The 14,464-nt window shown below is 35.7% G+C and overlaps 2 protein-coding genes across 2 annotated transcripts in view; both read right to left on the bottom strand.

Annotated features, from left to right (window-relative positions):
- LOC127636296 (calcium/calmodulin-dependent protein kinase type IV-like) overlaps positions 1-2,108 on the bottom strand; it is a 48,700-nt gene extending 46,592 nt beyond the window's left edge. The window contains exons 1-2 of the mRNA XM_052116756.1: positions 1,984-2,108; positions 1,753-1,881 (exon numbers count right to left, since the gene is read on the bottom strand). Coding sequence (XP_051972716.1) covers positions 1,753-1,862 — 110 coding nt within the window. The 5' untranslated portion in view covers positions 1,863-1,881; positions 1,984-2,108. The remainder of the gene's footprint in view (positions 1-1,752; positions 1,882-1,983) is intronic.
- Positions 2,109-5,127: 3,019 nt separating this feature from the next.
- LOC127636312 (WD repeat-containing protein 36-like) lies at positions 5,128-14,057 on the bottom strand. Its single transcript, XM_052116776.1, has 3 exons — positions 12,133-14,057; positions 9,711-9,898; positions 5,128-8,080 (listed from the first exon to the last, which is right to left on the bottom strand). Exons 1-3 carry the CDS (start codon positions 12,167-12,169, stop codon positions 7,931-7,933), a joined length of 375 nt encoding a protein of 124 aa, XP_051972736.1. The 5' UTR covers positions 12,170-14,057; the 3' UTR covers positions 5,128-7,930.
- Between the last annotated feature and the right edge of the window lie 407 nt (positions 14,058-14,464).

Here is a 14,464-nt window from a genome sequence, read left to right as displayed (position 1 = left end):
GGAGCTTGTCGAACAGGACGGTTACATGTACACTGAATAATTGATACCTTGTTATAAAACTTTCTGTTTAAAACTGTTCTGAAAATCTCACTAATAAAACAGTACCAAAGTAACCATGTCATTACTTTATTTTTAGAGATGCAACCATGGTAAAAACAGAATCATAATATTCTTTGAAGAACCTTGGGGTACCATTTAAATGCCAAGGAACATGGTAATCATTCTGTGCCAGTAGTTTTTTATTTGTAAGGGTCCAAGTCTCCCTCAAGTCTTTATCAAAAGCCCCCTCCACTTTTCTGTAAGTTATTTTTTAAAGGTAAAATTACTCCAAATGAGAAAAAAAAAAAAAATGAATTATTCAAATGCCTGATCTTCTGAGAAGAATGTGTGTATTTATTTAAATATTTTATGTGGCACCTACATTTTATATTCTGCCAGAATAAAATCAGTGCAATATAACATTCTGTTCTTTTTTTTTACTGACAAATTGTTCAAACTCAGTGTCCTTGACCTAGGGAATGCCTTGTACTTTAAGACTGTCCTCTCCTGTTACACTTGTTGCCTGGTGATAAGTGAAAATGTGGCAACGTAAACAGTAGTTCAGTTTATCACTCTGGTTTAAACTAATGACACTTAGTAAGTCTATTTCTATTCTATTAAAAAAACTACAAACATAGTCTCAAACTAGCTGCCCCCTCATGAGTGACAGTTCACTTTTTAATATAGACCTTTTTATGAATATGGTACATATTTATGTCACATTACTATTTTTAAAAAAGCAATAAATGCACACATCCTGTGTTCTTTGGAGTAAAAACTTGTTTAAATAACCTTGTCAATTGTTACACATTTGTAGTGTTTACTGCATTTTACAAGCTCAAGCATCACTCAACTCTTCAACCTTGTTGCCAAAATTATTCTAAGAAAAATATCAATTTACATTTATTTATTTTTTTATTTTAATTTAAAGGAAATATTGGCTATCAATATCGTGATATCGTAAAGGAATATCATCACAAGTTAAGTTCACTTGACAGCATTTTGTGGCATTAGCAAAAAACAAACAAACAAACAAACAAAACAAAACATTATTTCGACTTGTCCCTATTCTTTAGAAAAAGCAAAAAACGAGGTTACAGCGAGGAACTTTCAGTGGAAGTGAATGGGACCAATTTAAGGCAGAAATGTGAAGCTTATAGTTTTATAAGAGCACTTATAACTTGTTTATTACTTGAGCTGTAGAGTTGTTTAAATTGTAATTTTTACAGTCGTTTTTTTACACAGAGAAGATTAGTAAGCGATTTTTTCACACTAAAATCATGTTTACACAAATATTATTCATGTCTTGTGGCTATTCTTTTGAAATAGTGAGTATTTTAATGTTTATGGATTGGCCCCATTGACTTAAATTGTAAGAGCCTCACTGTAACCAAGATTTATTTATTTTTTTCTTCTTGTTTTTAGAAAAGTGTCTAAATTAATTTTAGTTGTAATCAACATTTAGATGCAAATACTGTTAATTTGGCTTAACATGTATTGGACCCGGAATATGTATTTAATTAAAGCTATATTTGCACTTCTGTTATCCATTCTTGTATATTTTGTATTAGAGGTCCAAGTAGCAAATATCATCCAAAATTATACAAGCGTTTCAATTTGCTTCCGAAAAGCAGGTTATTCCCAAAGCTGGGTTCCATTCTCCGCATCCACCCCAACAACTCATCGACACGATACAGCAGCACCACCACTTACCGTCCCAGTTCAGACTCGAGCTCATAGAAGTCGGCCAGCGTCTCTTTTTTGGATCCGTCGATCCAGTATTCAGGAGCGGCGCGAGAGGCGGCCACAGTCACTTTCAGCATCTCTGGCGCTTCACGGGATCTGTACAGGCAACAATAACATCACAGCATCACATGGAAAAACCACACATACATTGCTCAAAGGCACATAATACGCATTATTGTCGAAATAGTTGATAATTACCTGTAATGTGTTCCTGAGGTGCACTGAGTGGACTTGAATGTGTACCGTTAGTGTTTCGCGGTTGTCATGTCGCTCTCTGATCGGTGCTCGCGGCTTCCACTGGGTCTTACTGTCGCCTATGTAGGGCGCTGTGTGTGTGTGTGTGTGTGTGTGTGTGTGTGTGTGTGTGTGTGTGTGTGTGTGTCATGTCCATTTTTTGCATGGACATTTTCCCCAATTCAAATTATGTAAAAAAAATATATATATATATATATATAAAATTGTTATTCAAGTTTGAGAGGATTAATTCTTTTAAATGTTTTTATTGTTTTGCCTTTAATTCACGCAGATTTGAAAGGAATGTTCTGGGTTTAATACAAGTTAAACTCAATCGGCAGTTTGACCAAACAGTGGCATAGTGTTGATTACCACAAAAATTAATTTAGACTTAAAAGGTGAAAATCGAGATTACAGTGAGGCTTTTACAATGGAAGTGAATGGGGTCCATTTTTGGAGGTGTTAAATACAGAAATGTGATGCTTCTAATTTTATAAAAGCACTTACATTAATTATTATGTTATAACTTGTGTACTATTTTAAGTATACAGTTGTTTAAATCATTGTTTTTAGTAGAGTTTCAGGTTAACAGTTTTACGTCATCATCGCAACAAAGTTATAAAATTGGACACAACTTTACACAGCAATAGTAAGCGATTTTATCACATTAAAAATCACATTTACACGCATAGCCTATTGCTGGTCTTATACTATTAAAACAGTATTTTAACATTTATGGATTGGCCCCATTGACTTCCATTGTAAGTGCCTTACAATACCCAATTTGTGAACCAATTTGTAAAGACGAGACAAGTTGAAATATATTTTTGTGGTAGTCAATATTACACCACAAATGCTGCTGATTGAGCTAAACTTGTGTAGAACACAGAATATTCTTTAATGCATACAGTATATACAACCCCAATTCCGAAAAAGATGCGATAGTATGAAAAATGCTAATAAAAACAAAAAGGAGTGATTTGTAAATTATATTCACCTTTTGCTATATTGAAAGCTGTTTCCTTGTGAATTTCCCATTTCTTTTGAAAATGTACAGTAATTTCAAATCAGATGATTGAAACACGCTCCAAAAGAGTTGGGACAGTCGAGTGTTTACCAGTGTGAAACATCACCATTTCTTCTAGTAACACTTATTAAGCACTTGGGCACTGAAGGCACAAGTCTGTTAACTTTAGAAAGTGGAATTTCCCCCATTCATCCATTATGAAGGTCTTTATCTGCACAATTGTACGGGGTCTTCGTTGCAATATAGTGTGCTTCATAATGCGCCACACATTATCAATTGGAGAGAGGCAAGGACTGCAGGCAGGCCAGTCTAGCACCCACACTCTCCGCTTACACAGTCATGCACTTGTAATCCGGGCAGTGTGTGGTTTGAAGTTGTCCTGCTGGAACGTCCCTGGAAACAACGGTGCTGGATGGCAGTATATGTTGCTCCAAAATTTGTACATATCTGTCTGCATTCATGGTGTTCTCACAGATGTATGTGTTACCCATCCCATTGGCACTGACACACCCCTGGCCCATACAGACACTGGCTTTTGGACCTGACGCTGATAACAGCTTGGATGCTTCTTTTCCACTTTGGCCCGGATAACACAACTTTTTAAAAATCTTTTTGAAATGTGGACTCTTCAGACCACAAAAGATGAGAACGAGCCCAGAGAATTCGGCAGCACTTCCGGACAGTGTTTGTAATGCTGGGAAGAAAGTTCAGGAGCTGGATCTAGGTGCGGCAACAAAAATAAACAAGTACAAAATAACGGGTAAACACAGGAACAAAGAAAACATCCACGATGGGCACGGGCAAAACACAGTAGGTCTAGATAAATTCAAATACATACAACAACTGACCAAGAACAAGCAAACAACAGAGCATTATATACACAGTGGGTAATTACTTAATGAAACACAGGTGAAGACAATGAAAGACAGCTGGCAGTGATGAGAGCAGGGAATTATGGGAAGTTTAGTCCATGGGGAACAGATGACAAAGGCAAAACACAGGGCAGACAACAGTGAATCGTGACAGTGTTGATGTATGGCTTCTGCTTTGCATAGTAAAGTCTTAACTTGCATCTGTGGATGCCGCGGTGAAAGGTGTTGACTAACAAAGGTTATCCCAAGCCCCTGTTCTTGATATCCATTACAGATGAATTATGTTTTTTAAGACGGTGACATCTGAGGGATCAGAGATCACACACATTCAGAAGTGGTTTTCGTCTTGCCCTTTACACACTGAGATTTGACCAGATATCTTGAATCTTTTAACTATATTGTGCACTGCGGAGGGTGAAATGTCCTTCCAATTTGTCTTTGGGGAGCATTGATCTCAAAGTGCTCGATTACTTGCTGAAGCATCTGTTGGCAAATTGACAAGTATTGAACAGTCCTTGCTCTTGAAGGACTAGGCTGTTTTTGGAGGCTTCTTATATACTACGACATGATTGCCTGATTTTAACATCTCCTGTTTCACATCGCCTTGTTATTTCAACTCGTCAAATTGTTATTAGTCTTAAACTGCCTGTCTCAACTTTTTTGGAGCACGATTCAATCATCTGATTTGACACGACTGTACATTAAAAAAAAACATTGAAATTCACAAGGTAAAACATCATATTATGTGTTGTTGTGGTATGTTCAATTTAGTAATGGGTGAATATAATTTACAAATCACTCCTTTTTGTTTTTATTAGCATTTTTTCATACTGTCCCAACTTTTTCAGAATTAGGGTTGTAAAAAGAGGCCTAATAATTGTCTCTGGACAGGATGGTGTTCATTACACAAAAAAATACTGAGTTAAAAACAACCCATTAACCGCTGTTTAAATATGGGACAGAACACATGTTGGGCTAAACTACCCCAGCAAAAAGGTTTGCTCATTTTTACCAAGAAAATGGGTTATTTATTCAACCCAAATAATGGTTAATTATTTACAGAAATGCTGTGTTCATTTGATCTAATAAGTGGGTTAATATTTTCAGATGGTTTTAACCTTAAAAAAATATTGTAAAATAAACCACACCATAAAGAAATGTATAAACATGGTACCTCCTTTATTTTAGAAAGTACATTTAAACTCATTTTACAAAACAATGTATAAACAGCATGTAGGATATTTATTTAAATGTTGCCTCAAGCATATGGCTGAAACCCAAATGATATATTAATAAGTCCCCTTTTTGCTGGTCAGTGTGGATTGGGAGGGGGGTTACTACACTCAGAGACCTATATAACATTTTGGGATTCCCAGATCTGTTTTTTAGGTATCTACAGCTGCGCCACCTGCTCTGTACTATTTTTGGGAGTAACATACATACACCCCCCTAAAGAGGCAGATAATCTGGGAGTGGTGATTACTGCTTTTGGAAAAGGTCATGAGGCATCAGTGTATTACTCCCTGTTAATTCAGAGTCTGGGGGACAGAGCTTCGGCTTCTCTCAAGAGATTATGGGAGAAAGATTTAAACTTGGTATTGGAGGAGGGGGTGTGTGCTAGGATTCTAAAAAACTAGAGATCCTTATGCAATTCAAGATTTTACATGGATTCTATTGGACCCTTTCTAGATTGTATAAGCTTGGTCTTAAAGACACACCCACCTGCTAGCGATGCCAATCTGAGGATGGAGACAAAACCCAACTTTTGGGGGTGTGTTAAGATCCAGGAGTTTTGGTTGAAGGTTCAGAGTTTGGTGTGTGATGTATTGGGCACTCGGATATCATTTAGCCCCAGACTCTGTATTTTGGGCTGGTCTTCAATATTGAAAATAGAGACATAAAGAGTTGTGTCTTAACCAGTGTCATGATCACCAGGCAGATACTTATATAAGGGGTTGGAGGTCAGCTGGAGCATCCCCTTTTCAGGAGTGGTGCTCGGAGATGGGAAGGTTATGGCGGCCTTTGAAGAAGGGTCCTTTAGAAGAATGGGGAAGTGTATATATGTTTTGTTTTTCTATGTTCAATTATGTAAATCAATAAAAATTGTTAATCTGAAAAAATAAACAGCATGTAGGACAATATATATATATATTTTTTATTAATGTTAAATCCCCATTGTATTATTAAAGGGATAGTTCAACCAAAAATTAAAAATATCTTATTTACTCACCCTCATCCCAGATGTGACTTTCTTATGCTTCTAAAATTATTTGTTTTTGTTCAGAATATCTCAGATCTGTTGGTCCATTCAATGCAAGTGAATTGTGACCCAAACTTTAAAGCTAAAAAAAGTACATAAGGTCAGCATAAAAATAACTCCAGTAGTTTAATCCATATCCCCAATTGATATAACAGATGGTGAGAAACATATTTATGCCCTTTTACTCTAAATCTCCACATTCACATCTGAAAGAAAAACTAAACAAGTGCAACGTTAACTAAACTTACTCAATTACGTTTTCAGTGTTTACCGTGCACACAAACACTTTTCATTTGTTGGACAAAGCTCTGCATGTTGTTTGCATAACGTGGTGTTCTGAATCCGTGACGTGAGTGATGTGAAACGGTCTTCATATCAGCAACATCTAACAGTTGAATGAGCTGTCCAGTTCTGATGTTTCAATGTTTCGTGCTGACATTTTTACTGTCTTGTGTATTAATGTGCTTATGAAAATAATATCATAATAACAACAGGATTCTATTTCTTTATAAAAAGTATAGCCTATCTTATTTTCTTCTTTAGATTCTGGGGTGACCCACACTTCTAAACCAAATACCATGGTACATCAAAATGATAATAATTATCCAGTAGCGGGGCCTGGGTAGCTCAGTGAGTATTGACCCCGACTACCACCCCTGGAGTTGCAAGTTCAAATCCAGGGTGTTCTGAGTGACTCCAGCCATGTCTCTAAAGCCACCAAATTGGCCCGGTTGCTAGGAAGGGTAGAGTCACATGGGTTAACCTCATTGTGGTCGCAATTAGGGGTTCTCGCTCTCAATGGGGTGCATGGTAAGTTGTGGGTGGATCACGAGAGTAGCATGAGCCTCCACGTGCTGTGAGTTTCCATGGTGTCATGCACAACGAGCCTTGTGATAAAACGCAGGGATGTAGACTTGTCCTCCACCACCCGGATTGAGGTGAGTAACTGCGCCACCATGAGGACCTACTAAGTAGTGGGAAATGGGCATTCCAAATTGGGAGAAATAATAATAATAATAATTATCCAGTAACACATTATAAAACAAATTACCATGGTATTACCATGTGAGACATTGCCGTATTTTAGCAAGGGCATTTCAAACCCGTTCTGGAGATCTTAATAACAAACTACCAAAACATTTCATGGTATTGACAGTTTTGGACATGGTACCAAGGTAATACCATGTTTATTTTGGACATAATTCTACTGTTGAAGTACCATGTCATGTAAACATTCAGATTTGTGGTTGATAAATATGACCAACCCTCAAACCTATACATTTGGTTACATCCTGGGTGGGGTCAATGAAAATCAACAGTAAGGGTGACAGCAATTCCCACTGTTTGACTTTGCAAGGGATCCATTCCTTTAATGTTCCACAAATGCCACTTTCAATGACAATTAATGTGCTATAAAGAATGGTCTGAAAATTCACCCACACAGAATCCAAATTCATCCAGGCCTGCATGACAGGTCATCCTTTATAGCTCAAGCCGTGAAGGAGTGTTCTGGGCTCCCACACACACAGGGACACATCTGTTCAGTGTCTGATCAGCACAAAACAACCACAACTGAACAATCGCTTACTTGCAGCTCAGTCATGAAAAAGAAGGATGATGTGGGATCATTTCTGCCATGGGACCACACTTTGCATCTGTAAGACTGAGGGAATTTTGGTGGCTAAATGGATGTGCACACATTTTTATAACAGAAAGCCACACTTAAAAATCACAAATACATGAAAAGGTGCTCTACAGCAGTGCACTCTTGATGTATGACAACAGACAAATATTTTGGTTTAAGAGCGTCTGCAGGGAGATCCACGTCTCCTTCAGAAGTCGGGACACTCTCAGTGCCTCCTCCATCAGCTCCGGCTGCTCCGCGATGAGCTGAAGATGCAGCTAAAACACAAAGATGAGGTTCTTTGTGTCTAAAAGACTAGGAAAGACAAAGGAAAATATCTGCATCACTTCTTTAATGTCAAACATCCATAATAGTGTTAAAAGATACTGTTCAGATGTTACTGAATTTTATTTTGGGTCATATATGGCTGTATACGAAGGAGCCAGTTTGTGAATGGTATTTTGTGCAGGACTACGAACCATGAAGGTAAATATTTGTATATACTTTTGCTGCCATCTGCTGTTTCAGAACCAGACAAATCCAGTACAACTAAGGGTGTAACAGAATGACATTTTCACAAATGATTTGATGTTCTACCTTGTGAATTCAATTGTGTGTGCTTTCTTTTTAAATATACACTCATTTCCCATCAGATAATTGTAACACATTCCAATGTTTACCACTGTGCTACATCACCATATCTTCTAATGACACTTAAGTGCTTGGGCAGAATTTTCCCCAATTCATCCATTATGAAGGTCTTCAACTGTGCAACTGTACATGGACTTTGCTGCCGTTCTGAGCGCTTCATAATGCAGCACACATTCTCAATTGGTGACAGGTCAGGACTGCAGGCAGGCCAATCTAAATCGGGCAGTATGTGGTTTGACACTATGCTGGAAAATGCAAGGACATCCCTGGACTGTGTCTAGATGGCAGTATATGTTGGTCTAAAATTTGAACATTTCTTCCAGCATTAATGGTGCTCTCACAGATGTGCCTTGGGCACTGACACACCCCCATACCATGACATCGCTGGATTTTGCCCCCGTCTCAACTTTTTTGGAGTGTGCTGGAACCATCTGATTTTAAATGAGTGTATATTTCCAAAGAAACAATAAAATACACAAGGTAAAACATCAAAAACCCTGTTGTTGCAGTGCTTCCAATATAGCACAGTGTGAACAGAATTTTGGTTTTACTGGTATTTTCCATACTGTCCCAACTTTTTGGGAATTGGGGTTGTAATATTAGCAGTTCAATATTTAGTTAAAGCTACATTTAGACTAAAAATAGACTTGTTCCCTACTGCAATACATTTGTATGCCATAATGTCAAAGATATTTTTGAATTATTGTTATTATTATAAGATATATGAAATAGATTTTAGCAAAAACAAAGGCAAAAAAAATCACGGTTAACAGTTTAGATATGCATTTGATTCAGCAATTGTTTGCTTTTACAATTTAGTTTGATTCTACACCATACTTACTGTCTATTGGTGTTTTATCCAGTACTGTCAATTTTCTGCTACAGTATCAATGTCCATTTCCTGTATGCCTAAAGCACCTTGCAAACCACATTTATTGTAGTACTTTACCAATAAAACTTTAGTATTGGTAGCAGGGCTGCCAACTTTAGTTAACTATTTGTAGTGAGATTTGGATGAGGAGACCAGGGCTGCATTAATGCACGGGTGAAACATTACAAGGCCCTGAATATAGTGCACATATATGATATTAGTACTAACACCACAACAGGACCTATTCAAACCCTTCAAAGTAAATAGAAAAAACCTTTAGAATTTTTTTTTACTTCAAAATGCAACAGTAAAATCAAACTAATCTAACTTAAATTAAATAACACCTTATTTTTATAGGGCTAGTTTTAATGCAGCTCCTACTATACCTTAAGGAACAATGCTGAGTAGGCTTGAGCCAGGTCAAAATCTCTTTTAGATTGAAGAATGCTGATGATCATCTTCAGGAAGCTCTGCATGACTCTGACATCTCCACTCATATCTGGAGACAGGGACCGAAGTTCTGCTTCAACAGCAGAGGGGCCCAAATCCTTCACCAGCATCACAGGCTCCTCATCTATAATGACACCAAAAGAACATCATTTTGTTGGGTGAGCATTCATGTTTAGATTAAAGAAAAATAAAGAACTGTTCCAGGTTAAATTCATTTAATGGCGTAATGATTTCCACAACAAAATTTAGACTTGTTTAAAAATCAAAAAGATAAACTTGTGGTTACAGGAAGGCACTTACAATTAAAGTGAATAGGACCAGTCCATAAATTCAAAAATACAGTTGCAAAATGAATAAAAAAATAAATAAATGTGTTTAAATGTGGGTGCAAAACATTTCCCTTGTAATAACGTTCTGTTTTTTATTTGTAACATCTGATATATTTAATATTTTCTTATGGTCCTAGTCGTGCATTTGATGGCATAAATGTCAGTTGGTGATTTAATGTTTAAGGTAAAATAAAATAAATTCTCAATTCTCAATCTTTTAATGAATTGATTAGATGTAAGTATTCGACACAAAAGGATGAGACACAGTTTAAAAAACAAAAACAAATGTTTTTAGAAAAAAACATGCCCTAATAAAGGTAAAAATGCCTCTGAATATCAAATCCAGGGGCAAAAAATTGCTCCATAATGTACAACTTTCTGACACTGCTACATATGCAATAATAATAATAGTGGTGCTAACAATTGCAACCAAACAGGTTTCCCAAACACTCGTAATTCCTTAATCTCACAGCACTGGTAATGTCACAATAAATCTGAGCCAGATGACGACATGTCGCACCACTCAAACAGAGAAATGTTTTGAGCCACAGGTTTTTACACACTTCAGGAAGTAAAAAAAATGGTTTAGTGATTTAATGGAATGGTGGGTATGAAGAAGGGTGCAGCTTTGGGGAGTTTTGGAGCTTTGTTCTTTTTCTGTAGAAAAAGACTGTAATAATTATAAAGGATTTTGTACAGTCTTTCAGACAGATTACAATAAAGCATGTCACTGAACCAGGACTAAACCAGCGTGAACAAAAACATATGTAAACATTTTTAACATAAATTAAATAAAAATACAAATTATTAGAAAAACTGAAACTATAAAATAATAAAAATGTTATATATATATATATATATATATAATGGCTCCAAAACTAACTAAACAAAATTTTTGATATAATCAGATTTCAAACCTTGAAAATCTGCCTTCATTTAACATAAAAATGCTATTTAGAAGGTCTTTCTCTATTATGTAGGCTACGGGATTGTTGGTGTGTGCTTGAGTAATTCCTACCAGTCTTTAGAGTTGCAAATGGAAAGAAACGTTTAAAAGGTCAAGTTAAGTGTGTTGACTGTGTTGAAGTAATATAACAGCATTTCACATACATCAATACATCAGTTAGACAATTTAGCAGCCTAAATAAATTAAAAAACTAAACTGAAAATAGAAAAACTTCACTGAACAATCGCTTCACACTTCAGGAAGTAAAAAAAATGGTTTAGTGATTTAATGGAATGGTGGGTATGAAGAAGGGTGCAGCTTTGGGGAGTTTTGGAGCTTTGTTCTTTTTCTGTAGAAAAAGACTGTAATAATTATAAAGGATTTTGTACAGTCTTTCAGACAGATTACAATAAAGCATGTCACTGAACCAGGACTAAACCAGCGTGAACAAAAACATATGTAAACATTTTTAACATAAATTAAATAAAAATACAAATTATTAGAAAAACTGAAACTATAAAATAATAAAAATGTTATATATTTATATATATATATATATATATATATATATATATATATATATATATATATATATATATATATATATATAATGGCTCCAAAACTAACTAAACAAAATTTTTGATATAATCAGATTTCAAACCTTGAAAATCTGCCTTCATTTAACATAAAAATGCTATTTAGAAGGTCTTTCTCTATTATGTAGGCTACGGGATTGTTGGTGTGTGCTTGAGTAATTCCTACCAGTCTTTAGAGTTGCAAATGGAAAGAAACGTTTAAAAGGTCAAGTTAAGTGTGTTGACTGTGTTGAAGTAATATAACAGCATTTCACATACATCAATACATCAGTTAGACAATTTAGCAGCCTAAATAAATTAAAAAACTAAACTGAAAATAGAAAAACACACACACACACACACACACACACACACACACACACACACACACACAAATAGAACTAAACTAACAATGAAAAAAAAAAAAATAGAAAAGACAAGTTGAAAAAGAACAACTTAGATAACCCTGCAATGAATAGTTCTTTGTAGAATTTAGACTGATACAAACCTCGATGATGTCGAGATGCAGGAGGTTCTTCCAACATGAATCAGGAAGCAGAGAGAGAGTAACCAGCTGTTTGTCCAGCTATGCTGGTGATATGTACACCTCCATCTCAGAGCCATCGTCATCCAAGACTTCCACCTCTTCTGTATCTGCTCACAAAGAACACAATCAGTGAGATTTAATCATATGCGCTCTTTAAACTATAATCGCACCTTTGATTGGGCAGGTGTCTGGCAGCATGATCACAGAGCATCACACTGGGCTCATAGTCTGAAGGCAGAGGGCGCAATGACACCGTACTGCACAGTGTGTTATTAGACCTAAAAAAACAACCAGAACAATTGGCATGTAATAACACAGGCTGAATATGTCATATTTGAAAGAGTAATACGTGCAAAAACTCCTTTGAATCATGATCTTAAAAAAACAAACATTAAAACATGCTTTTCAAAGCAAAGGCTATGTTCGGATTAGCATACTAACATCTTCCTTTTACTATTTATGCTGTACATAGTATGTACATTGTGCACAATATGCACATTTTCTGTGTGCAAAATAGCTGGATGACCTACATTTGTATTAAAATGTGAAGTGTAAATTATCAAAAATTCAAAAGAATACAACAACAAAAAATCAGTGACTAAAAATGTTTCAAGGAACGAAAAGCGACGGAAATTCTTTTGCAGAACGTCACAGAAAATGGGAAAGAAATCCTTTTCAATTGTTATGGAATGAAAACAGTATTCTTAAAAATTGGTTAATAACCGGTTAATTTTGATCCAATAATTATTTCATGAAAGTAAATTTTCGGAGTTAAAAAAGAAACTCTGAAAGGAAACCGATAGTTTATAAAGCAGTGTTAAAACAATACAAATACTTCGGCCAGTAAAAGGTGAGGTTTAGTCCAAATGCGCCCAAGCATTGTTGTGCGGGAATGCAGGAGAGAGATTTTGGCTTTTAACTGATTTTAGATGGCCGAATGAATATTCAAAAATGTTAAATATTTTTGGGGACACATTTATTGAAAAGATGTTATTTAATATTGGCAAATGTATCCTATGGTTGTTTTGATTTCTATCCTGAAAATTCCCCTCATATTGGAAAAAAGGCTGTGGAATGCCAGAAGATGCAGAATTTAACATGCTACGTGATGAGGATAATTTAGTTTTATGGATATGAACTCAATGACAAGTGAATGTCAATGGAAGTAATATAGATATGTACAGACAGCTCTACATTAGCAGTTTCTTAATCACTCTACATTGTATTCATACTATATGCAAATGAAATCTCCTTCACACTCATGTTCAATTCAAATACCACTATTTCCCACTTCACTGGTTCTTGGGTGCTTGCCAATAGGGTTGAGTTCATTTTTATAATTTTTTAAATACTGGAACTGTATGGTTTTCATGACTTTCAGGTCCATTAAAGCTTTCTGAACGTGCAATTTACCGACAATGTGGATGGAACACCGTCCTAAAATACTGCTGTGATATCCCACTCCAGAATCTTCAGTGCAAAACAAACAGTGCTTCCGGTATAATCCAATTCCTGAATGAATGACACCAAAGAGCCAGTTCTTTTAAAACTGTAGTGACCAATGAAGTGCGGTTCCCGAATGAACGACTCTTACAAGTCACACAGCGTGACCAGGGTAGTCCGATTCTTATTCTTATTTTCAAATAATTCTTCTAAAAGAATTGTTAATGGAAACATTAAGGAATCTAAAGTGTTAAGTACAATTGGAACTGTAACTGTTAAATTTACCTTAAAATTCCCATACCTACTCACCACTGCTGTCAAACTAGGCACAACGCGTCTTGCGAAAAACAGATTCAAGAGATGCGACAACTTAAATTTTGGTTATTGTTTGGCTACAGAAGACTCTGAAAATATAAGACTCATGGACTACTTTAATTTACTTTATAGTGTTTTCTTTCTTTTAGAGTCCGTTAATTGGTTTGACCAATTATAATTAGAATATCATCAAAAAGTTGATTTATTTCAGTAATTCCATTCAAAAAGTGAAACTTGGATATTATATTCATTCATTACACACAGACTGATATATTTCAAATGTTTATTTCATTTAATTGTGATGATTAAAACTGACAACTAATGAAAATCCCAAATTCAGTATCTCAGAAAATTAGAATATTACTTAAGACCAATACAAAAAAAGGATTTTTAGAAATGTTGGCCAACTGAAAAGTTGAACATGAAATGTATGAGCATGTACAGCACTCAATACTTAGTTGGGGCTCCTTTTGCCTGAATTACTGCAGCAATGCGGCGTGGAGTCGATCAGTCTGTGGCACTGCTCGGGTGTTAT

The sequence above is a fragment of the Xyrauchen texanus genome, chromosome 4 (genome assembly GCF_025860055.1).
Source record: "Xyrauchen texanus isolate HMW12.3.18 chromosome 4, RBS_HiC_50CHRs, whole genome shotgun sequence".
Lineage (NCBI taxonomy): Eukaryota > Metazoa > Chordata > Actinopteri > Cypriniformes > Catostomidae > Xyrauchen > Xyrauchen texanus.
Note: the sequence above shows the minus strand (reverse complement) of the source record. Positions and strands in the feature narration are given on the sequence as shown.